At 39.1% G+C, this 24,897-nt stretch overlaps 1 protein-coding gene across 4 annotated transcripts in view; it reads left to right on the forward strand.

Moving 5' to 3' along the window:
• kiaa1549lb (KIAA1549-like b) overlaps positions 1 to 18,318 on the forward strand; it is a 62,306-nt gene extending 43,988 nt beyond the window's left edge. For 2 of the 4 annotated variants that reach the window (XM_085268242.1, XM_085268233.1), the window contains 10 exons: positions 3,140 to 3,270; positions 4,179 to 4,303; positions 4,741 to 4,970; positions 5,765 to 5,897; positions 6,067 to 6,105; positions 8,605 to 8,973; positions 9,059 to 9,150; positions 9,468 to 9,616; positions 9,813 to 9,964; positions 11,208 to 18,318. In XM_085268242.1, the coding sequence (XP_085124368.1) occupies positions 3,140 to 3,270; positions 4,179 to 4,303; positions 4,741 to 4,970; positions 5,765 to 5,897; positions 6,067 to 6,105; positions 8,605 to 8,973; positions 9,059 to 9,150; positions 9,468 to 9,616; positions 9,813 to 9,964; positions 11,208 to 11,471 (1,684 nt within the window). In that variant the 3' untranslated portion in view covers positions 11,472 to 18,318. Of the gene's footprint in view, positions 1 to 3,139; positions 3,271 to 4,178; positions 4,304 to 4,740; positions 4,971 to 5,764; positions 5,898 to 6,066; positions 6,106 to 8,604; positions 8,974 to 9,058; positions 9,151 to 9,467; positions 9,617 to 9,812; positions 9,965 to 10,731; positions 10,807 to 11,207 lie in introns of all 4 variants that reach the window. The other 2 variants (XM_085268260.1, XM_085268251.1) reach the window with 2 other exon arrangements.
• The last annotated feature ends 6,579 nt before the right edge of the window (positions 18,319 to 24,897 follow it).

Here is a 24,897-nt window from a genome sequence, read left to right on the forward strand (position 1 = left end):
GGAAATGGATGCACATGGTCCTCTCTTTATGCTCAGCGAAGACATCTGTTGTACTACACAACTGTCTATCTTCAGCATTGGATTTGCATCTTTGTGATATAGGTTAAGGTTGTTAGCTTGTACATAAACTAAAAGGTGGGCCAGATGAAAATTTGTGAAGGGTTGGATTTTGAGTTTTACGTGTTTCCTAGATAAATAATTTAATTGATTTTTTTTTTTTACAATATATGTGTTATCACACGAGATCACTACTCATGTGCAAAGTGCCTGAATTATATAAAGAAAGGCAGGATGATAAAACATACATTTTCCTGTCCTATACTCTGTCCTCATTTTACTCCAGTGCTGAGCGATAGGCAGCTATAAGCAGAGTTCTCTGCATGGGCAGGTGAAATTGACCTTTTCCCCCATCTGACAGTCAGTCGCGCTGACTCGGTAATTAATTGCCATGTTAAATCATGCTAAATTATTTAATCAGGGAATGCAAAAGGGCATAATATTTCAAGGCCATGCAAGATAATGATATCGAACAAAATTTATGTAATAGAAAAGGGAATCTATGGACTAGTGGTCCTGCTGTAATGATTTTAAACACTCCTGAGGCAGCAAAAGTTTTTAATTTGTTATTCATCAAGATACTAATGAATAACAAAAAGCTATTAAAGTCTTCATATGTCATCATTAAGTAGATTTTCCTGGTTTTTAACCAGCTATATGCACTTATCCTAAGACGTACCAAGCCTATGATTTACCTTTTTCCACCCTGCGGTCTGTCCTCGCTTCATCTGTTATAAAACAAAGCCTGGCTCCAAGTTTTCAGAGCACAGAACATTTGCTGTAGAGGTTAGTTTGGGATTCTTGTAGCATTTTTTTTTTTCATTCATTCATTTCTGTTGCAAATTTGGTAGTGTTTTGCCTGGTCGGTTCAGAATACAACAAAGAAGGGCGAGCCATGCTGAAGCAATTTCAGCCATGTCAGCATTTATTAATAGCAGCTCAACAAATATAAACCAAACGAACAAATGAAGGTGGCCACCCAGGAGAATAGCTGAAAATCAATCAAATCATAGCAAATGTAAATCTTGCTGGGTGGCTAAAAGGCACCAGCCTTCAAGGTGGGAGGAGAGAGAACCACGGTCAGAGAAAAGAAGCTTATACAGACTCCTGATCACGTGAATTCAGTCTGTGAGTGCAAAAACAGAGTCAGGGATTTGTATCAGAAATAAAAAGGAGGAAGCAGAAAGCAGGCCAAACAGCAACTATTGACGCAAGGCCATCACACTAATTGGTTTTAAAAACAGTTCCAATAACATCAGTGTCAGTGACTCATTTTTATAAGACTATTATACTCTCCAATTTCTAAATTTGATTAGGCAGACGTAAAACTGCCAGTATTAATTAAAATCCTGCTATTATTATTACTATGGTGCCAAAATACAGGAAGCATGTGCTTCAAGATTTTTCCCAAGTGTCACTTATCCAGAGAGCTCAAGGTTGTTCATTTTTGTTTACTGTTTGGTAACGTCAAAAAATAACCTTTAGTTTTAGCTTTTTCATAAATATAGACACATCGATAATGTAAACCGATAGACAAGGAATACTGTGGTTTGACTTACTTTGCCATCCTGTTAATTTAGCTCATCCAAAAGAATGGCTTATGGGATATCGAAGCATCCATCGATGGTCTGTTAGCTCGATTATCTCTTCTGCAATGCCACAATTCAAGTATTGGTTAGATTTTAGTGAAGTTTGTACACAATGATCTGCTAATGGGGCTTCACCGAAACTTCCCAAGGTTATGGTCATATTTGTAATTTCACTGGTGCTTTTTCCACTTTTACAAGAATTGCTACTTAAGTTTTTGCAGATATAACTGTTTGTGAACCTCCGTGGATTTTAGATGTCATTAGTTTGTGTAATTCAGCCAACGAATGACAAGAAGCAACATAACATTCTTCTGTACTTCATCTATTATATTAACCTGTCAATTGTGATTGATCATGAGCCGGATGAGCTATTTTCTGATTGACTTTCCATTCAGTATAACAAGAGAGTGGAATATTAGATATACTTTAAACTTAGATTAAAGGGGGTAAAATGCCACACTGTTGCATTTCAAAAAATTGTTATCATGCATCAACTAATACACATAGCTTGTAAAAACCAAAACGTTTTTTTTGTCAACATCTAAAATCATGTCATTTAATTTTATTTTAATTTTATTACATGATTATGTGCATCCGTGTATAGTGTATCTCTAATAGCCTTAAACCTAAAACTCTCTCACACCGACAGGGTAACCACAATCTGTCCACCTCTATAAATTTTTATATGTTTCTATGCAGCTTCAGACTATAGAGTGGGGCTAGCTCTGCAGCACTGCCTCAGTTAGAGCACGGGGAGGGTAGCCACTGTTCCACTGTCTTTCTTTGCTGTTATCAATTTTAGGCAGACAATTAGGGGATAGACCATAGTGCTTTGATGTCACTGTCAGCCTCGTGGTCTTTTGAGCCGAGGCTTGATCGGCTCTAATTCCAAGTAGAGTACGGCGTTTGAAGCGAGTAAAAACAACAGTTTGGATGAAGCAATTGTTTGTCCAGCCTTGCTTCACTCTGGAAATAATCTGACGTGTACTTTGCACATACATCGACACTGCATATGTAGTACAGACACAAAACGGGAAGATAAATGTCCAAAAATCCTTCATATTGCCAATTTTTTTTTAGCAAGAGAATTAGATGATTATTTTGTTATTACATGTTTCAAATATAATAATGGTAGTAAAGTTTTTTGTCAGTAAGATGATTTTTCTATCGTTTGCTTTCATTTTACTGCAAAACGAATGAGTCTCAGTGAACAAAATGAACATACTTGATTGAATACTGTTGATTTCACTGATATACTAAGAGCAGGCAGCATTTGGTGATGATTTTAACATGAGCACACATCTTTTTTATCCTTTTTTTGCTATGCAAAAAAAAAATAAAAATACAGTAATAGCACATTGTGGTAACAGGACAAAGGCTTGAGTGAGCGAGAGAGGAAGGTGAGGTTGTTAAAGCGAGGGATGACATAACCTGGCTCTGAGCCCAGCTTCCTGAGAGCTCACCGCCTTTCTTGTTGCTATGGTTACTTGCAGCAAGTTGCCAAGTGAGGATGGTTCCGTCATCAGCAACGAATCAGAGAAGCCCAATTCCGGCAGGGGCCTGACGGTGTCGAAAATCACAGCACAGCAGAAACTGACAAAGGAGGAGACTCGCAAGAGGGACGGTGAGAGTTACACGCTGATGCAAATACAAATAATTTGCTCTATAGCTCCTTTGCGGACGAGGTCAGGTGTATGACAGATGTTTTTCCATTCTCTCCTATGCAAAACACTTGCATAGGAGGGATGTCTACTACATTTCTACTGCGGCTATTTTTACATTCTAAAGTAGGTACCTCTTCAGCAATAAGCATAGATAGATCTGATCAATATTACATGAAACAGAGAGTCTGCTGGAATAATACACCGTGTCAGACTAGCAGATGCTGTGACACACTGACACAAACACATGCTTGAACACATGTATTAATGCAAAACATAAAAAAAGCCAAACGACCATGTGAAGTCAGCCTTCTCGTGCTCTTTGAGCATTCTGTGCAGTTTATGTGAAATCCATTTAGATGTTGAATTATTTGCTCTTCTATTCTCATCCACTGAAGCTAAATGTTCTATATGTGGTGGATGTGAGTGAAATTAATCTAATACTCTTTAAATTAGATCAGGGGTGCTCGATTATGATATTCTTAATGCTTAGTTTTGAATAATTCATCAGCTGAGTTAAGGGAAAGCTAGGACTGAATCTAGTTTGTCTGATGCTGAACGAGGAACTAAAGTGCAAAGTCAGTTTTTCTTCATTTATCACAGAGATGCAATGCCACAAGTTTGGAAGTCAAATCTATCTTTGTGATCTATTGTCTCCATCCAAAAACTCGTTTGCTGACACAGACAACTGATGTTTGACATAATCCCAAGTGTCAAGAGGTGACAGGAGCCCTTGGGTGGGCAGGCGGGGGTGGTTATCAGACAGACAGACAAAGAGAGAGTGTGACCGTTTAGTCCTCTTTGACTGACAATGTAATGATTAGAGGTATTTGTAGTCTCTTTGTGAGTGAACTCCTTCTCTGTTCTTCAGATCCATATGACACCTCCTCTGGCTCCCTGCAGCTTATCTCCATAAAGCCAGTGGCAGCACAGACCAACTACTCACATCCGGCATCCTCTGACCGCAGCCAGGACTCGGCTATTGTCAATGGAGAGGTGATGCAAATGCACACATCCTCTCAGTTGGATACTTTTTGAACAAAAAAAACGTGTCATATAAGCTGGAAGACATAGAATTCTGTCCTTGCATACTTCTCTCTTAAGTTTAAAATCGCCAGGAAAAAGTTGGCACAAGGTCACATCTTTCTGTGTGCTACCCACAAATAAGCACATTTTTAATCAACATCAACTTACAGTGAGTCTAAAGAAGAACCTGGAAGTGGATAGTTCAATAATTTATTCTTGGGTTTTAATTTATTTTTCATGTCAGTTGTAATACTGAAGCAACATAATGAATTTTTAATAAGGGTTCATTTTCTATTCACACCTGCCTTCTAAGACAAACCTGTAACTGCATACAGAATAACCTCATGTCTGCATTTGTTCTGATTGTCCTCTGTTCTGCTACATCCTGTGGCCTACCCACTCTGCAGGTGAACTTGGCACTGAAGCAGAAGTCAGACATTGAACACTACAGGAACAAGCTGAGGCTGAAGGCTAAAAGGAAGGGCTATTATGATTTCCCGTCCACCAATGGCAGCAGCAGTGGCCGGGCTGTGGCACAGAGACAGCGACACGGTCATGAGAGGGCTGCCGATGAGCATGGAAGACCGCTGGAGCCTGATGATGAGCGAGGTTCTACTTATGTCAAGTCTCACAGAAGGTGAGGGGAGAGTAGGGAAGCAGCTGGAAACAAGATTTTACTGACTGTCAACACAAAGAAAGATCCATTCTTGCTTACAAGTTTGACCCACCACATGTATCATGTTCTTCATATTGGTTGATTGGACTTTTAATCATGGACTGCTAGCAATCTCTGCTCACCCCTGCTGTGCCTAATTAGCTTACCTCTATAAGTGAAAGTGCCTCCTCTAATACTGTTATTATCCATTTATGCCATAGTAGGTAGTGGGAGTCCCATTAGGCCTTTCTGATTAGACTGATCCAAATTCAGAGCTTCCCTAATGGAGATAATTCAGGGTTTTGGATGGACCACTATGCTGGTTCTGTCCTGTTTCAACCACACAGATGCACAAAAACATGTGTAGTACTTGTACTTTACATTTAGACATCAGAATAACTCACACTCATCTGCTAAGCAGCAATGTTCAAACCAGAAAGTGGGTTTGTGTGTTCACTTGATGACCATTTTACTTTGAAAAAAATAAATCTTTCAAACAATTATTTGAAATCTGTCCCAGAACTTTTCTTTGATATTCTTGGGATTTTCTAACATATCACATCTCATCCCTCTGTTAACATTTCAGGTAGCATGTATACTTTTCCTCGCCCTGTTCATAATGTCTGGCTCAATAAAAACTGTAAGGTTTATTGTCTTCCTTCACCCATCACTACTTGCCACTGCGGGGAAATTAAAACTGAAAGAGTAAATGTTTTAAGTTAATAACAAAACCAGATTTGATTTGCACTGAATCCACTCTTTACTCTAATTGGCAGGCACTCGCAGGTAGGGCAGGCGGCCTATCGAAGCAGACAAAGCTTAAGCAGTCCGAGCCCCGGAGGAACAGAGATGGACCTGCTTGTAATGAGAGAGAGACCCAGGAGAGGCATCCGCAACAGCGGCTATGATGTGAGTTATATTTCAACACCGACCCTGTCTGCCCAACTAGATCATCCAGCTAGCAGTTAAAAGATAACTCTACACAGGTTCAAGTCTATTTTAAAAAATATGCACCAGTTTATTAAAGATTTGGTAATTTTAACTCTTTTTGTTACTCTTGTCCTTGCTGCCTGTGAAGCGATCCTCTGATGGGGAATTAAAATCCACAGGCTTCATTGTGAGTAAAAGATATTTCCACAGTTCAGCTAAAACTATAATGAGGGTTCATCTGTCTGTGTTGGGCAAACAGAATGCATGTCTTTCAAATTTCCAGCTAATTTTAGTGCAAATTTTCCCCTTCGTATTTCTGTAGACATTGTTAAGCTGCTGTGCAGCTGTAGAGGGACACTTAAGACAAGAGGAAATTTTGTACAGACTACCAGCAAATGGGGGAAGAGCAGCTTGACAAGACTAAAGCAGTTTTTCACATTTGGCACTGCAGCCCTGAACCTTTCTCGACATTATCCCGCAGAGCTGTATGCGAGAAGCGCATGTCTGACTCAGTCAGAGAATACAATAGGTAATTACCTGGAGAATTTACATCGGGTGAGTGGACGCCGTGTGTCTTGCCTCCTGCAAGCTCTACCCAGGCAGCACCCTCACCTGAACCAAACAGAGTATTTCCAGAGCTGAGAACGCAGCTTTCCTGTAAGAGAAAGGCTTCAGTTAGACATAGGGATGTGTTAGAACACATTAAAAGGCGTTTCTGCGCAGCCATTTTACACTGAATTGCATTAAGAGATCATATCATGTGGGAGTATAGCATTTGTAAAAGCCTGCTTAAAGACAGAGGAAGATATTTATGTGTAAACTTATTTAACAAAGCATTTTAGCAACACTGAAACAAATGCTGGTATTTATTAAATGTATTAATACGAGGTAATTTGCAACCTGTGTGTAGAAGACTGCACAAGTGACTTTTACTTTTCTGATGTATTACTCTTCAACGGTGCCCGTGTTTCTCATTCATTTTAATAGTAATTAAAGAAAAGGTTGCCTATTTGCACTGAATTAAAAGATCAAAATCAATCCCTGCTGGAGTTCAGCCTTATTCTCTATGCAGCAACAGAGCTAGAAATGAGTTATATTCAACTCAGGTGTGGTTTCAAGTGTGCCCCAGCCTGCTGAAGGTAGAAAAGTGGTTCATTTATAATTAAGAGCTAAGATTTATTGGGTCCTGTCGTTTTGATATATAATGCATCTCAGGAAGACTGGTTTATGTCCCTACTGTTTTATTGGTCCATTATGGTTCTGTGTATGGCTTTTTTCTGTCATGAAGACCAAACACAGGCATGGGAGCTTCTAAGAGCAATCAGGCAGACCATTCCTAAAGAGGGCTTTCATTCTGAGCCAGTGCTGGAAATATTTCTCTGAACTTCCACTGACCTGACAGCCATCTGACTTTTCATGGGAGAAAAATAAAAGGGTCTACTGGCTCTTATAGCTGTAGTTTGGGCGCCTATGTTGAATCTTACTGTTTTATGCAATTCTGTTGCTTTGTCTTCTGTTGCAGGTTCAAATCTGGTCTGGCAGCTTTTTGCTTCCAGTTTAAATAGATCAGGTGTTTGAGATGACTAGCTGGTATCGCAAGCAAAACAGTGTGTTGAAGTCTTTGTTACCAACCTTTCGGCTCTGTTAGAAACATGGCACAATGGCCAGTACAAATTACAAGATCCTTTCTCAGAACTCCTGGCCCTGTACATTACAGAGGGCCTCGTGTAGCTGCAGGCTCCATCATTGCAGATATATTTCTCTGATGTTCTGTGTTGCAAGAGGGGCTGATTTATGAGGTGCACCACACTAGGTCTCCCATGACTAGTCTGTAGTCGCACAGGAAGTAGGACAGCCTCAACTCATATTAATTTATCACTAAGTATGAGGACTGATTTCATGTGGCTAAAGAGAAAGTAAGAAAAGATGGAGGAGATTAAGTCTGGGAGTGGAATACATAGAGTTGAGAGGACAGTGGTTATGTATAAAGTATCAGTGGCCCTTCTCCTAAGCTTACTGTAACCAAACTCATAACAACATTGGATTAAACTATTACAGCAAATTAATCTAGTACACTCAAGTGTATGTTAAACAGCCTCTTCTAGCTCAGTCAGCACTTTGTTTGCAACCAAGTGACAGAGTTACAAAATACATTACAGGATTTGTATCTGTTAGCATCCGGACAATTCAGTGTGGAAAGGCTACGTTTAAAAGTATCACAAAAATTTGAAAGTCAAAGCATGCTTTCCACAAACCATCAGCATAAAGCTACCGTGAAACTGATGCTTTTATTCTCTGAGGGCTAAAGTCATCACTGGTGACAACCCTAACCCTAGCCTAAGCTCTAATCATAACCCTGTATTTTGAGAAAAAAATAGGCTTTGATGTGTCTCAGTTGGAATGATCATTTCTTTGTGACTTGATTGCTAAAATCTTAACTGTCAACCTGAGATTAGGGTTTGGGTCACCACAGATAATTTCTTAGGCCTCAGAGGGTTAAACTTGTGCCAAAATTGCATATCTCATCAGTCTTGTTTGTATGTTGCTTGTTTTGTTGTTGTTGTTGTTATTTAAGAAAATGAAACGGATAAATATAGGCTTTTCTACCAAATGTACAAGTTGTCAGACTTTGCAAAAGTATGTTTAGTCTCAGTTCACAATAGTTTCCCTACGGTAATATTTTCAGACTGAGCCAGAGTTGATTGAGGAGACAAATGTTGATCGTATCATGGGACCGCGGGGATACATGTATGGACGGGGCTTGAAAGGCCACTCAGAGACATCCACTCTCAGCTCGCAACCGTCGATTGATGAAGTGCGACAGCAGATGCACCTGCTGCTAGAGGAGGCTTTCAGTCTGGCTTCAGGGGGGCAGTCCACATCTGGAAGGCACTCCCACCACCACCAACCAAACCACTACAACCCTGCGCCGCCTCCCCTCCCTTATGCAGATGTGGTGACCAGTGCACCGGGTACAATGAGCTCTGGACAGGGAGGCCTCCAGTGGGTGCCATCTTATGGTACAGATATGTATCAGTGTAGCCTGCCTGAACCAGTAAGTTGGCTGAGAATCACTTGTGCTCTCTAATACCTGTAATAAAGAAACGTTAACCCTAAATGGCTTTCACAATCTGTTTAAGGCCTTTCGCTTCACCCAGCTTCCTGAGGCCATGGGTTCTCCTCCCCCTTTACCACCTCGCACTGGGCCCCCTCCTGGGACTTCTCTAAGACGGTAATGCTGAAGATATACACGAGCACAGCTGCAGACAGACCGTCATACTGCTGCCTGTATTTCCCCAAACCCATAAGATATTCAACATTTATTCATATTTAAATGCATATTCAGGGACTAGATAGTCACTGGGTGATGTACTGTGGCCAGCGCGATTTTAGGGCTTGTGTAAATTTTAATATTGGAGCAGTGCATTGAGAGATGGGAAGAATGTTAATAAGGTGCCCACTTTTTCACTCAGCATGTGTCTGCCATCTAGTGGTGTAGTATTGCAGCATGTCTTTGTTTATTGCCTCTCCAATCTCTGTCCAACTTAGTTCCACTTCTGACTTGGGGCCTAAGGGAAGGAGCTTAGAGACATCTGTCGCTGAAATGCAGAGTCAACATGACAACAACCCATATGGGCCAACCACTAGAGCAGCACTTCCATCTATCACTGCAGAGCAGCCTGTGTCCAACTACTCAGGTAAGCATAACAAGGAGATGACTTTGCATTTTAAAAGCAACCCACAGTGTGTTCCAGTGTGCTTAAATGCCAACATTACTTTGTCAAGAATGGAAAAATATTTGGACAAATTAAAATGCTTGAGGTGAAAAGCTGAAATCTATGAACCCACAAATGAAATGAGTCAGTGCCACTCTCTCTTCTCTATTTTTCACAGGAAACCCAATCACGGCTGTCTATGCCATCCCAGCCACGAGGCCCGGTTACTCAGAATACTTTGTGTCCACACCGCCCACCTCCTACCACAGTCCCTCTTGGATGTCTTATCCACCTGAACCCGAGGATGTGCCGCCACAGTGGGCAGATTCTGTAAGGAAGCTCATTTTGCCCGAAGCACCCGAGACTGCAGAATAATTAATGTACAGCGGTAGAATGTCGTTACCAGATGTCGGAATTAAACAGGACAGTCCGGCTTAAGCTGTTGTCCCATAGCTCCAAGAGATCCTTGGACTAATAATTAGATCTTTAAAATAAACTCCTCCAAATGAATTTCTTGAAGGATTAAGAATAAATCAAGACTCTGAACAGGTTAGAGAATGGCTACAAACATAACATACATGTAAGGTTGTTTTTTTTTGTTTTCTCTTATTTTCATACAGTTTCCTGAAACACACTATTAATATGATAAAATATATTAGATAATATTAAAATGCTTCTCCATAAGTTCAATTCAAGCCCAAAGAGCCATAAAGCGTGGTACTGAACTGACATGAATTAATAATAAAAAGTCGCGTAGTTGGGATACCCCTCCCCATTAAACATTTTTTTTGTCCTTTGTCTCATTATGGAACTGACATTGATCCAAAACACATTTTCTGCCCAGTCTTTAACTTTGAAGATGACTGGAACTCACTTAACTTAGTAGCTGTTAAGCACAGTCCTAAATGTTCTTTGTTTTTCATTACAATTGGAAAGGCTCCATTTGTCTTGTTAGATGTGTTATTGCAACCCGTGTGGCCTATGTGTCCCTCCCTCCCTGCACTCTCCCTGTTTGTATGAAATGTTTTTTGTCTTTTTTTTTTTCTTGTCTCTTTGCCTGTTTCAACCAAATGCATTCATGCAGTGTCTTTTTGCAGAACCAGTGTCATTTAGAAACCATTTGCTGAACTGAATTTATGGCTGGCGTTGAGTGGACACAACAAAACACTGGGGTAGTTGAGCACATTTCTTAAATGAACACCTTTTTAAAAAATTTACTGTTTGCTTTTTTTCCCTTTTTTTTTTTTTAGTTTTGTGGTGTGTAATGCTGACACTTAAAATTTGTGTCTTCATGCAAGAGTAGATTTTTGTTCGAAGCAATGTTTGAATCAAGTTGCATCTTAGTTTAATATTTTTGTAGAGCTCCACACTCATTACTTTCCTTGTTACGTTGGTCCATTTTTTGTATATTTTGCGTTATCACCCATTCTTTTAAATTAGTGGTTCAAGAGAAACTGTTCACTCAGCAAGATGGAAAACTAACGAATATTCTGTCTTCTAACAAAGTCATCTTTAGTGGGCAGTAGTAATGATGTTTCTGTATTTCTGATGTCCTGTTCATCTTGTTTTTCAGGTGCCCCTGCCTGGGTACGTAGAGGCTTTTCCTCATCCTCGCTACCCACAGGGGAGCCCCACCAGGCTGCCTCTGCAGTATAACCAGACACTGGAGCAGCCACCACCTGCCCCAAGCACATCATCCCAGCAAAGTCTACCCCAGGTGCTGAAGGACATGGACAGTATGCCCCTGAGCAGCCTCTCCACCTCTGCACTTGTGCAAGCGATCCGACAGGAGGTGGCAAAGCTAGCGAAGAAGCAGAATGACATGTTTGAGTTCTAGGTTTGATTCTGCTCCCATGTGTGCAGGACATGCACACAGTGGTGGCATTCCTATGGACAGATTTTTGATGTTTGTACTCTATAACAGACTGATGTTCTTTATCCACTGATGATCCACTTATTGATTTCTTTTCATACACCATTGATGTTTTTTTTAGCTCCTGACTTTAGGGAAATGAACAAAAGATTATTGCCATCCTCTGTTGATGATGTCCAAAGTAAGTACACACATCTCTCTGTAGATATGTCAATAGGAGACGCTAAATATGGAAAATGTCTTTTTTTCCCATGATCTCAATTTTTTTGGTAATCAGAGTTAATTGAGAAGAGACAACCCCGTAGCGTTATTGTCTGTACTGAGAGGACCAAATTCTTCCTGTCAGATGGGTAAGTATAAACCACAGTGTATATGAGCATGTACAGTATAAGGACATTGTGTATCTAATCTCCTTTTATAGAACGTTAGCTTGAACAAGATGGGCTCGATCAATATCTGCTAATATCCGAATCCATACAATATCAAACCAGTGCATCGCTTTTTAATGTTTGTTTGCAGATCACATAATAACACCAATAACAACAAATGCTTGTTATCTTTGGTGGACTAATATTGTTTTTCTTTATTTAGTTTAAACTAGTTTCTTTAAATTAAGAAATGGTTTAAATACAGTGAATGGGTATTTGTGTTTTCAGTTTAACCCAAGTTAACATGACGATGCATCCATGATGATGTGACTGATGAACTGTATATCTCCGTGTATGCAAAGTGAGAGAATCATTCATGACTGCAGTATTTGTTGGGTGTTCAAAAAGTAAATTCACTTGGTTAGCATTAAGAGACCTTTCCTTTGAACAGTAATAGGTGGTTATTATAGTATATTACTGTTGTCAAATACTTAACCATATGTTTGGCTTTTTTAATGTCGAAAACACAAACACTTTGGCTTTTGCAAACCCAAATGAACAACTTTGAAGTCAAATTTATATGCTCAGCTGGATTTTTATACTTTATCATTTGCCGATGATTCAGCACACCTACTCTACAATTTCAAATCCTTAAACAAAATCCAGTCTCTTAACTTCTAGTAGTATCGGCATCGTTTCTTGTGAAGTTCAACTATAAAGATAGTGAGTATATGCTTGTTTACTGCCCCTAAAGCATCTCGATGGTCTCAATGAGCACATTTAATGAATAAAATGCCACGTTTGTTTAAAGTACTGACACATAATGAGGTTCTGCATCACCGCTCCCATTCAGAGGTTTAAGCGCACAAGCCATCGTGTCATGGTTCAGAAACAGTGTTCAAGATGAACATATCACTGTGGATCATCATTGTGCCCTGGAGTCATGCTATAGAAGACAATTACCTTCATTTTTTTGGGAAGTTTTCATATGTAGTGAAACTAAGCCAGGTCATACATAACAATATAAAACATGTCTGCCAACCTTGAAAGTTAAAATGTGAGTATTAATGATAGTGATCCAGGCCCAGTAAATACAGGATATATAGTATATAAATTTACAGGTTAAATAAAAGACCAAGCCTTGAATAGTATAAAGGACACTTATTACAATTATTTTAGCAAGGACAAGAAGAAAGGCGGTCACGATTATTCTCTAGAAAAATGAAAAGAAATCCTGCTGACTTTTCTAATGGGATGGGTTTAATTTAGCCATCTTTATGAACTTTGTCAGCCTCATGTTAGGACACCATATTAGGCCCCAAAACAAATGTTTAAAACTCCCATTGAAGGAATTCTTTCCTCATATTTCACTGTGGCATGAAAGGCTCTAGCAGGTTAGTTTGAACTCTTCATGCATAATTGCTTGCACGGGAACTGAAAGTGGGACTGACTGAAGATGAGTGCATGTAGGCCTACACCAGGGATGCTGCAATATATTTGTATACACACTGAGATGGTATAGATTGCCTACTTTTATTGATATTCACGTGGAATGCTTTGCTGATTATATTCTGATCAATGCTGTTGTGGGTAAACAGTCAGTGGTGACATAAAGAGTGAAGATGCCTTCAAATCATTGTTTCCTTTTATAGAGCAGTATTGCTTTTTCAGCAATCCTGGATGAATTTAGCCTTTTTGCCTCATGATTACTTAAAAAGTCTCCTTCTTTTCCAGTAACTGTTATTTTATACTCATCCCTGTTGATGTGTATGTAGTAATGAAGAAATCTTGTCTGTCCTAAACTCAACACAAACTGTCTGCTTGTTTTTATTAATTTTACTGATTATTCAGACAAGCACTTGTGTCTTAAAAGCTGTAGGTAATACAGTGAAACCATTTTTGTGAGTACCAGAAGTGAAGACCTTTCCACATTCTCATGCTGGATATCTGAGAAAACTTAGTGATATGAAACAAAGGGGTTTTAGGATATTATTTGATTTGAAAAAAGATGAGTATTTATTCTCTAAAATTAAATGCAAAGTGAACTAAATCTATTAAAAAAAAATCAGTGTTTTTTTTTTTCTTCCAGGCTGGTTTCTTATTTCTCTTCATCTGTTTGACCTTGTTAGATTCAATGATCCTCTCATATTACTCTGACAGAGAGATGAAGAGAATGATTGAGAGGGACAGAAGTTTTAGCCCAGATGATTAAAATGGAATAAAAGGTTTTATTTGGAGAGCAAATCAGTCCCTCCATCGTTTTTTACCCCGAAAATCAGTTTACCTGTCGAGCATTATCGAAGCGGTCAGAGCAACTTATTGTGTAACCATGTGTGTAGTTGTTATCTTGGTATCCTAATTTACTACATGTTCTGTAAGACATGCTAACATGGAGACACAGACGTGGTTGATGGTAATTCAGAAAAACAACAGATGGTTATAAATGTGTAAAGTAACTTGTTTTCATAGACTGCATGGTTGTGAGCCAACAGCTTTTGCTGTGTGCAGCCACCAGAGGCAGCACTACGCAACTGATTACAAAATTGAAGCTTTCTTTCATTTTAAAAGTTTTTGGGCTCAAATAGCATGACAGCCACATCCATGATTGCCATATTGCCAGGAAATATATCTCTCCTGTAAGTAAGTTGCTTATTTTTGAATACCGTAGAAGAAATAAGCTCCGTAAGCTAACACAGCTGATTTAAATGGCTAAATTACCTCATCAGCATGTCTTGAAGTTCTCCAGAGGCCTGGTAATGAACTAATCGTTTGATTCAAGTGTGCTGACCCAGGGTGAGATCTAAAACCTGCAGGACACCGGCCCTTGAGGCCTGGAGTTGGAAACCCCTGTTGTATGGCAGCATGACTTTAGTAGAGATACATAGTATATGAGCAGGGTTCTGGGGCACACTTGGCATATTACTATAAGTAAATTCACCTGCAACAATTGAAAGCTTCAACAGGCCTTAACTTGCATAAACTCAAGCAAATATTTAAAAAGTAATGTGTCTTATAATATAGAAAGCTGTCTCTTGTCAAAGACTTCTTTGACCTGACTCGGTTCTGTAACACATCAGCAAACTGTGGAGCAAGCATATTCTTGTTTGTGTTACCTGCCAGTTCAGGTCCATGAATAAAAGTGTCATTTCTGACACTACTGCAGAAGTTTGCAGCAAGCTCAACACCCATCAGAGTAGCTAGAGATTATATGAGCTAAGACCCAAAGTGCCATTTTGATGCCACTGAAAGTGCTACAGCTGTGACAGGTACCAGTGCAGCAAAAACTATTCTGTCATGTTGACAGGTGAGCATACTCAAATTTACTCTACTCACATATAGTGTTTGACTTTGCACACATACCATTTTTGACAGTTGAGCTGCAGTGAATCATATCACTGGCAGGGCGGATTGAATGTAGCTTTATTTTCCTTCAGTACTAATAACAGTCATAATCATACTGTACGCAAACGCGCGTTCCAACTTCTTATCTGGTGCGCGTCTTTTATTTTGACCCCGAATGCGCTCCTGCGGACCACTTGTGTGCAGCCCTGCCTATAACCATCCCTTTCTTGTTGAAAAAATGAGGTAAAATTACCTAGAGACTCAGGTGTATGTCTTTGTTGGCTATATTTACAGCAGCTGTAGGGAATGGAGTTAAAGTCATTTTGCTTTTCTAAAATCAGAAATATTAACAAGCACTTCTGGCAATGTAGCCTAATATACATTCTACCACAGAGATGCTTTCAGGTGCGGGTCCCAAAACAGAACAGAAGAATCTGAGATGAAATATTTAAAAAACAATTACAGACTTTTACAGAAATTTCTCTGAACTTTAACATAAATTTAACATAACTAAAGAGCTAGCATATTCTTGTTTCAAGGTCAAATGACTTGTGTTAATTCACTATAATACAGTGCTTCTGTTCATATGACCTTATTGACAAAAATACTTATGTATGTCATATTTTATTATCGTCATGTTTTGTGTACCAGCATGAGCGCCAGGCACTGTTGCCTTTTGTATGTGTGTGTGTGTGTGTGTGTGTGTGTGTGTGTGTGTGTGTGTGTGTGTGTGCGTGTGTGTGTGTGTGTGTGTGTGTGTGTGTGTGTGTACAAAAATAATGCATTAAATCTGTAGTTCAGTATTTTACCACTAGGGCTCTCCCTAGTGCCATGCAAACAAACGCCCTCTCTCTGGAAATGGTAAATAGGCTTCCAAGTCAGAACACATCTAAATCGCCTTTACTTGCATAAAGAGAGAGCTGCACTGGTAATATGCACAAAATGTTACATGAGATGGACACAGTATCAGGAAAATTATACAAAACTGGATTATACGATACAATTAAGTAGAATGAACCAAAAGTAAACGAAATTTTATCATGTATCAAGTTGCATTTAAATCTTTTTTTAGTAATGCAATCTGCTCAAGAATAGATGCACAGACGGGAATATACAAGACTGAGATGTTTCTTGCCTGTTGTTGCCATAAACATCAGAGTCTCCTTCACTCAAAAATCAAAGTGACGTCTTTTTGTTCACCTTTGTTGTGCAGATTGAAGTATGTTCAGGATCAAATAGCAGAAGGTTGTTTCAGATGAATCTGCTGAGAGTGGGAATTTTGTTTGTGACTTGTAAATGCAATCTTGATTTGTGACATAAGAAAAACCAGGGACTAAACCATAATTCAACTTAAACCAGTGTGATGTGAAACCTTGCAGCTGCTGTGGTTTCCAAATGCACAGTTCAATCCTGTTAGCCCCATGAAAGATGTATATGTATTCGTTAGAAGTTAGACCACCATCATCATTCATATGACACATTCTAAAGTCAGCTCTGTGTCATAACATGTCCAGTTTGTGTCCATATATACTGCATATATTAGTTATCAATGCAAATACACATACACATCCAAATACACATTAAGGTTTGAAGAAAAGTGGGGAGACTTAAAACTTTTGGCAGATTTTAATGAGAATACCAAATCTGTACGGTTCAGATGCTTTTGTCCATCACCATGCTTTGATGTTGCTGCACAATTTTTTAGGCCTCATATCCACACCTCTGCTTTTGTGTCCCCTCTCCTGACTAACTCTTATCTATTTCCCCGAATCCTCGTTTAATTCAATGAAATGCACAACGCATGGAAGCAGTCGTTCTTGTATTTGATATTCTTTTTCCCAGGTAGAGTGTAGATATAGTTAGAGCCTAATTTGTCAGTTGTAATTAAATGTGATCGAACTCTGAAGGTCCATTATCTCTAATAAAGGCTGCTTAAAGTAATTATAATGCAGACTTCTGAGAAGACATCAGCACAGAGATTTGATAATGATCAGTACAAGGACCGGTCAAGGGTGGAAAACAAACTTGAAAGTAACTTAACAAATTTCCTGTGATACCACAAGTGACATTTTCTCACATTGATATTCACAACTATGTTTGCACTTTTAACTCGTAAACTGAATTCTGACTGAGGTATTGCTGGGAGCAGAGAGAATTTGTGAAATGAAGTGTAACTGTTTTGGTATTAGTATGCGTCAGGAGGTCCCGATGAGGCAAATGATACATCACTTCGCCCTTAAATTACCTAATGACAACGGATATCCCCAAAGATAACAATCAGATCAATAAAGTATTCTGATTCTGATTCTGATTTTCTTCTTGTATCCATATCATTTGATATGGATGAAAATGACACATTGTTTTCCACTGACTGAACTCTTCCCCAGTGGTATAATTTTAATATGTGAACTCAGTGGGTGGTGGATTGAAAGTCAGACTCAGAACCAGACAGACTGAGTCTCATTAACTGAGGCGCCTCTGAACTACACGGTGGAATAGAACGTTAAAATTATCTTAGTGCCTGTCGTGCCTCTGCAGCATATGCTTCAGTTTGCATGAATCATGCGCGTACAGTAAATAAAGCAATACAACTTTTTCTGTGTCAGGGCAGTTGAGCTTTAAATAGACAAACCCTTAGGGTTTTCAGTACAGTGGTTGTGTGTGGTGTGATTCAGGCTGCCATTTCATGTAATTCTATTGATTATATCTGCCTACTCCAGTCGGTGCATCATAGCGAATTCCACTCTGCAGAAGTTCAGTCCACCTCCTTAAAAAAATGAGGGGACCACAGCCATGACCTGCTTACTCTAAGTTTAAAACTTTCCAAAGTTTATCACTCATAACTGACTCCATGAAGCTAAAATAACTGGATGTCCCTTTCTGCCTTTGCTTTTCCTTTCATGCACTCTCATATTTAGTGTTTTTGCAGTACGCTACTCTAGGGGCTGTCAAAGATACTTAACAGACAAATCATATGATAATAATGTATTGCAGTTGCTGTTACATTTATATGATTGAGATTTGTGTATTTTATTACTTGTGTGACCATTTGAAAATCAAAATGTTATTAACCTTATTAAATAAATTATAAGAAATCTAAATATTTGTCTGGTTAAACTGATCAACTAATGAACTAATTTGCTTGAAATACCTTTAAGTTGACATTTATTTTTCCACCAACTTCTCTATTATCTGCCAGAGATAGTGATTAGGAGAGGACCCAGATGCAGGACACAAAGGAGTAACAAACAAAAGCAATCTGTTTAATCAAGGCTGATGATGAGATTTGCGCATTAACAAAGTCCAAAAGGTAAAAACACAAGATGCACAGTGACATAGGTCAGCTAGAGGAACCTAACAGATAAACTAGATGTGGGAGACACTGGAGGATGTATATACAGAGCACTAATTAGAGAAAGAGACACAAGTGAGGGCAGAAAAACAACCGGGGAAAGCAATCAGGGAGAAGCACAGAATCACAAAGGAGGGAGAAGACAGGAAGTAAAACTAAAATGAAACACAAAAGAAAACAAACCTTCAAGATAAAACAGGCAATAGCTAAAGGACACTAACAAAGACCTGAAGAAAATTACTGAATAAGAAATCAGGGACAAGCGAACACAGCAACATAGACTAATACAGTTACTAATAATATACAGGGTGGGCCATTTATATGGATACACCGTAATAACATGGGAATAATAATAATAATAATAATAAACTTTATTTATAAAGCACACTAAAAAACCAAGGTGCTTGACAAAAATAAAATAGGAAAAGGGAGATGGGAGGGAAAAGAGAAAGGACCTGGCACGTATCAATTATAAAAACCTTGACAATCGTAAGATATAAAAGTAGTACACAAGCATAACGGATAAAAATGTACCAACGCACACCAAGTGTTAACTAGGTGGAAAGGCAAGATTAAACAAATAAGTCTTCAGCCGTGATTTAAACAGTGGCATAGAGTCAGACGCCCGAATAGCAGCAGGAAGGTTGTTCCATAAGACCGGGGCAGCTACAGCAAATGCGCGGTCACCGCGAGACTTCAGCCGAGAACGAGGTTGCTCCAGAAGAATTTGGGTAGCAGATCTAAGTGCTCTGACAGGAGTGTGTAACCTGAGAAGCTCATTGAGGTAGCTCGGCGCCAAATTATTAATGGTTTTGTAGGTGAAAAGTAATATTTTAAATTGAATACGGTATTTAATTGGAAGCCAGTGCAAGCCAGCAAGAACAGGAGTGATGGAAGAAAACTTCCTGCTACCTGTCAAAAGGCGTGCCGCCGCATTCTGGACAGTCTGCAATCTAACGAGAAGGGTGGAGGAAAGGCCAATGTAAAGAGAGTTGCAGTTGTCCAACCTGGAAGTCACGAATGCATGAATGAGTTTTTCCAGGTCAATGTGTGGAATATAGCGCTTAGCCTTAGAAATGAGGCGCAGCTGATTAAAACTAGACCTCACAACAGCAGACACTTGCTTGACAAATTTAAGCGAGCTATCCAGTAGTATGCCCAAATTACTGGCATAATCAGAAGGAGAGCTAGCAAAAGGCATCAGAGCAGCACACAGTTGGTCACGGGGGATTTTACTATCAAACACCACGATCTCCGTTTTCTTTTCATTCAGGACAAGTGAATTACTCTTGAACCAACCTTTAACCTCACGCATGCATTCACGAAAATAGTGAAAAGACATAGCAAGATCGACAGTAATCTCAAAATAAATCTGTATATCATCAGCATAGCAATGAAAGGCAAAATTAGACTTCTCAAAAATTGCTCCAAGAGGGAGCAGATATAGCGAAAAGAGAATAGGGCCTAATACAGATCCTTGAGGCACACCACAGTGTACAGGTACCGAGGAAGATGAGAAGTTGCCCAAATTAACCGAAAAAGACCTGTCAGCAAGATAAGATTTAAACCAGTTGAGGGCAGTGCCTCTTATACCCACAGTATGCTCAAGTCTTAGTAGAAGAATGTTATGATCAACCATATCAATAGCAGAGGAAAGGTCCAAAAAAACCAGGACCACAGAGCGTCCAGAGTCAGTGCTTACAAATAGGTCATTGAGAACTCTAAGCAAGGCCGTTTCAGTGCTGTGCCGTGGCTTAAAGGCAGACTGAAATTTCTCTGCAATGTTGTTCGCGTCTAAGTATGCCTGAAGCTGAGAAAGAACTAGTCGCTCCAGGATCTTGGAATGAAACGGAAGCTTAGAGATTGGTCGATAGTTCAAAAGATCATAACAATCAAGATTCTTTTTTTTTCAGAATAGGCTGGACTACAGCATGCTTAAAGGCCAGTGGGACACATCCAGAGAGTAGAGAAAAATTCATTAAGAATAGAATGCTCGGTCCAATTACATCAAAACAGCCCTTAACAATGCGTGATGGGAGAATATCAAACACAGCATTGGTGTTTTTCAGTTGATCAACCAGCTGCTTCAGAGTCGAAAGCGACACGGGCTCAAATTGATGAAAAGTTGAATTACACTCAGAGGAAAAGACAGGATAAGAGGCAGACGAAGAGGAAAGCTTAAGGGATGAAACCTTATCTAAAAAAAGAATTTGAAAACGCTCACAAAGAGCTTGTGAATACAGTAAAGGCATATCAGGACAGGGATTAACAACAGAATTAAAATTTTTAAATAGCATACGAGGGTTGTGACCATTAGCCAAAATGACTTTGGAAAGAAAAGATGCCTTAGCCATTCTAGCAGCAGTTTGAAACTGTGAGCGGCTGGTCCATAACATATCATAAGAAACCTGAAGTTTATCTTTTTTCTACCTCCTCTCATCACGGCGACAGACACGTCATAAGGCACGTGTAGTATCATTTAGCCAGCAACGAGAGTAGGCTCTAGGGCGCTTCATTTTGATGGGAGCAACAGAATCAAGAATAAAAGAACAAACAGATAACAGGATATTAGCACAACCATCAACCGAACAGAGAGAACAGTCGTCAGGTACAGCCAAATCAGAGATAGATGAAAATAATGATAGCAAAGTATCAGCATAACCATCAGATGAGCGAACTGAGCAGCAGTCAGGAATTATAGGCGCCAAATCTAAAAAAGACACAGCAAACTTTGACACAGCTTCAGAGCTGAGTACGCGTAGCGGACGAGAAAGTGCTCCAGGCTGCAGTCCAGCGGCAGATAAGCCAATATCAAAGGAAATTAGAAAATGATCTGAAATCCCAGCGTCATTTATATCCTTAATACAAATATCCAGGCCATACGTAAAGACCAAGTCCAAAATATGGCCTTTAACGTGGGTTGGTTCATTTACCCATTAAAGGAGGTTAAAAGAGTCCATTAAAGCAAGAAAGTCTTTAGCAAGCAGGTCATTCTTACAACAGATGTGTATGTTAAAATCACTAAGAATAAGAATGGAATCATATTTAAAAAGAACGGAACCCAAGAAGTCGGGAAAGTCCGAAATAAAACACTTGTTATATTTTGGCGGTCGATAGACCAACACACATAAAGTGGTCGTGGAAGCAGTCATCTCCAATAACTGGACTTCAAAACTAGCAAAGTTAGAATGGTTGGTGATATTAAAGTCCTGTTTGTGGCACATTAGTATATGTGAGGGGGCAAACTCATCAAGATGGGTGGTGACCATGGTGGCCATTTAGAAGTCGGCCATCTTGGATACAACTTTTCAATAGAAAGAGGGCCATGTGACACATCAAACTTATTGGTAATGTCACAAGAAAAACAATGGTGTGCTTGGTTTCAACGTAACTTTACTCTTTCATGAGTTATTTACAAGTTTCTCTTTGTTCACAGCCATTGACATGTCGAAGAGGTTAACACGTGAGGAGTGGATCGAAATTGTGTTGATATCTGGTGAACGCAGTCATTGCAGCAGATTTCAATGCAAGACACCCTACGAGACCACCCATCTCCCATGCTACAGTTAGCAAACTGCTTGCTAAGTTTCGTGAAACTGGTTCAGTGTTGGATTTGCCAAAATGTAGAACTAAGAAACCAGCATTGGACTAAGACTCATTACTAGAATATAGATAAGACAGGAACAAAATACTTAATGTTAGAAAAACTAGTATTAATAGTATATATGAAATAGTAGACTTTCAATACATAAACTAAAACAGCAATTAGAAACTCAAACTAGCAATAAATAACGAATAACATAGAAAACAAACTCGATAACTTTAAAAAATCACCTCAAACTTACACATCATTGTTTACACATCAGTTTGAGGATATAGCAGCTAATATAGCTTCATTGTGCTTCATGACAACACAGCAATCTCTTGAAATAGGAACAGGAAAAGTCTTGTAAGTGCTCAGTAGTTAGTGCAATGCTTGTCTTTGTGTTCCTCTCTGTAGTTCATGCTTGTATTTATCCAATTCATGGATATTTCGGTGAATGAAATACAATAAGTTAAGTGTTAAACAAGTGAAGACAGTCAGGCTATATTTATTCACTTTGATGTGTTGTGCTCTTAAAGAAATAAGCTCTGTGCTCATATTAAGGGTTTCATTAAATTTTTCTGGCAAGTGGCTCAAGTGACTATAATAACAAGAATGTGTCCTATTAAAGAAAAATGTCAAGTTTTCCACTCACACTTAAGGAAAGAACTCAGACGTAGGTGCTTAGCAGCTAAATATTCACTGCTTTTAAGTTTGTTACTGTTTCACACCAGAAAAAAAGGTTTGCCCCTGTATGTCTTTCCAAGTATTTATGAGGAAAAACCATCAAAAGTCTTTATACTTAATGTTGAACTGGGTTGGAAGCCACTTAGTAGTGAGTAACAGGCTGGTTCCTCCTTCGCAACTTGGCCATTAAAATCCAGCCCTGTCTCGGTTGTAATGGGAAACATCTAAAAGCCTTTGGCTGGGTGGAATATGCAGAGCTTTGGCTGTAGCATGAGCTGAAAACTGGCAAAGCTTACCTCTCTTATTTGGATTAATATCCCCTGCACCTGTCTTCTGGGAAATTAATGGGTGTTACTGTAAGCAGCCTTCTTTCTTCCTCAAATCTTTTCTGCTGATTTCTCACTTTCTTGACCCCTTCTGCCAGTTCTTTTTACCTCTCTCTGTTGTCCTTCCATACTTTCCCTCTGTAGATTAATTGCTCAGTGATACCATATGTTAAAGAGTGCTGAGCTCCCCTACCCAGCTGTTTGAAACCTGAGTAGTCAGCAGAATTTAGCTGCCTGGCCCTCACTTGCCACTTCTTATGCATTTGCTCCTTCCGTTTCCAGTCCTCTTCAATGGACCTCCTTCTGTCTTTTATCCTTCTCACTTGTGTGCTGCTTTCTTTGCAATATTCCCAGCTAGAAATGTCATGATGTGGCCAGTTTTAGTTTTATGATTACTTTTACTGTTGCAACCTAAACATTAAAAAAAATGTTTTCAAGACAAAAAGTTTATTTTTGCAGATTTCTACAGATTATATAGGAACAAAATATCTTTACCATTTCTCTACAGGGGAAGTGAGGCCAGCTAAAGAAGAAAAGCAAAAAGGCGGTTGGTCCAAATGACATAGTTGTTCATGTATGAGGTGTAGATTTTTTGAACAGGTTGTTTAACACAGTTCTGGAGAGTGAGAGGATGCCTGAGGAAAGCAAAGGAAAGATGGCTGGTACTGATTTTCATAAAATGGGTGATGTGCAGAGCTGTAGCAAAAAGGGATAAAGCTGATGAGCCACACCATGAAAATGACAGACTGTTGAAGCTGGGTTAAGAAGAGAAGTGACAATTGGTGAACAGCAGTATAGTTTCATGTTGCGAAAGAGTACTACAGATGTGATATTTACTTTGAGAGTGCTGATGTAGAAGTATAGTGAGTGTCAGGAGTGGCACTGCGTCATTGTGGATGTAGAAAAGACATGCATGTGATAAGGTGTCAGTGAGCAGCCTGGGAGGAGAAAAGAATGAAGACCACAGAGAAGATTTACGATGTAGTAAATGAGGACATGCAGAGGGTTGATGTGACAGAACAGGTTGCTACCATACTGTACCATCTTCTTGTTTTGGCAACCTGTAAAGTGATGAGCCAAAAGAACAAGAGTAATCTAGATATTGCATTCTTGTATTAAAAGTAAATAATTATTATTCTAAAACTTTCACAATTAACTTGTTTGAATGAGTTCAGATCAATTCTGCTGTTTTCCTTTTAAAATCAGTTCCAAATCAGTGCCTAGTTAGCATAATATTTGCCATTTAACAAAAAGGTTTTATCATTTTATTTCTTGAGGAAAAACCAATACAATGCCTCAAAATAGCTGATTAATTGCTTTCCTTTGCCAATCAAAATGACACATTTAAAGGCCTTATTGGCTCTGCAAAGTTGTGATTGGCATTAACTGAATGATTGCAAAATAACCACCAAGTCAACAGATAATGAAAATAATTAATTGCAGTACTTCAACAGAGGCTGTCACGTTTGTTCTTTACTATGTTTATTGTGTATGACCCAACAGTTAATTGCTTTGTGTAGAGTGATGATAAAAGAGGCCTCTCTTTTGAACTGTTATTGTTTGTGCATCCTTGCCGTGGTTTGATTTTTAGAGGCTTATTGGGTTCCCTAACGTGATGGTAATTAGAATATTTACATTTTTTTTACTCTGGAAATTTCAAGTCCTTTACATGCTGCACCTACAGTCAGAAGTCACCAAATCATGTCTGAGAGTTACTACAAATATTTGTGCA

Source organism: Mchenga conophoros, linkage group LG1 (genome assembly GCF_057382185.1).
Source record: "Mchenga conophoros isolate Kocher_MC1m ecotype Shallow Benthic linkage group LG1, M_conophoros_male_GT1.1, whole genome shotgun sequence".
NCBI classification, from domain to species: Eukaryota; Metazoa; Chordata; class Actinopteri; order Cichliformes; family Cichlidae; genus Mchenga; species Mchenga conophoros.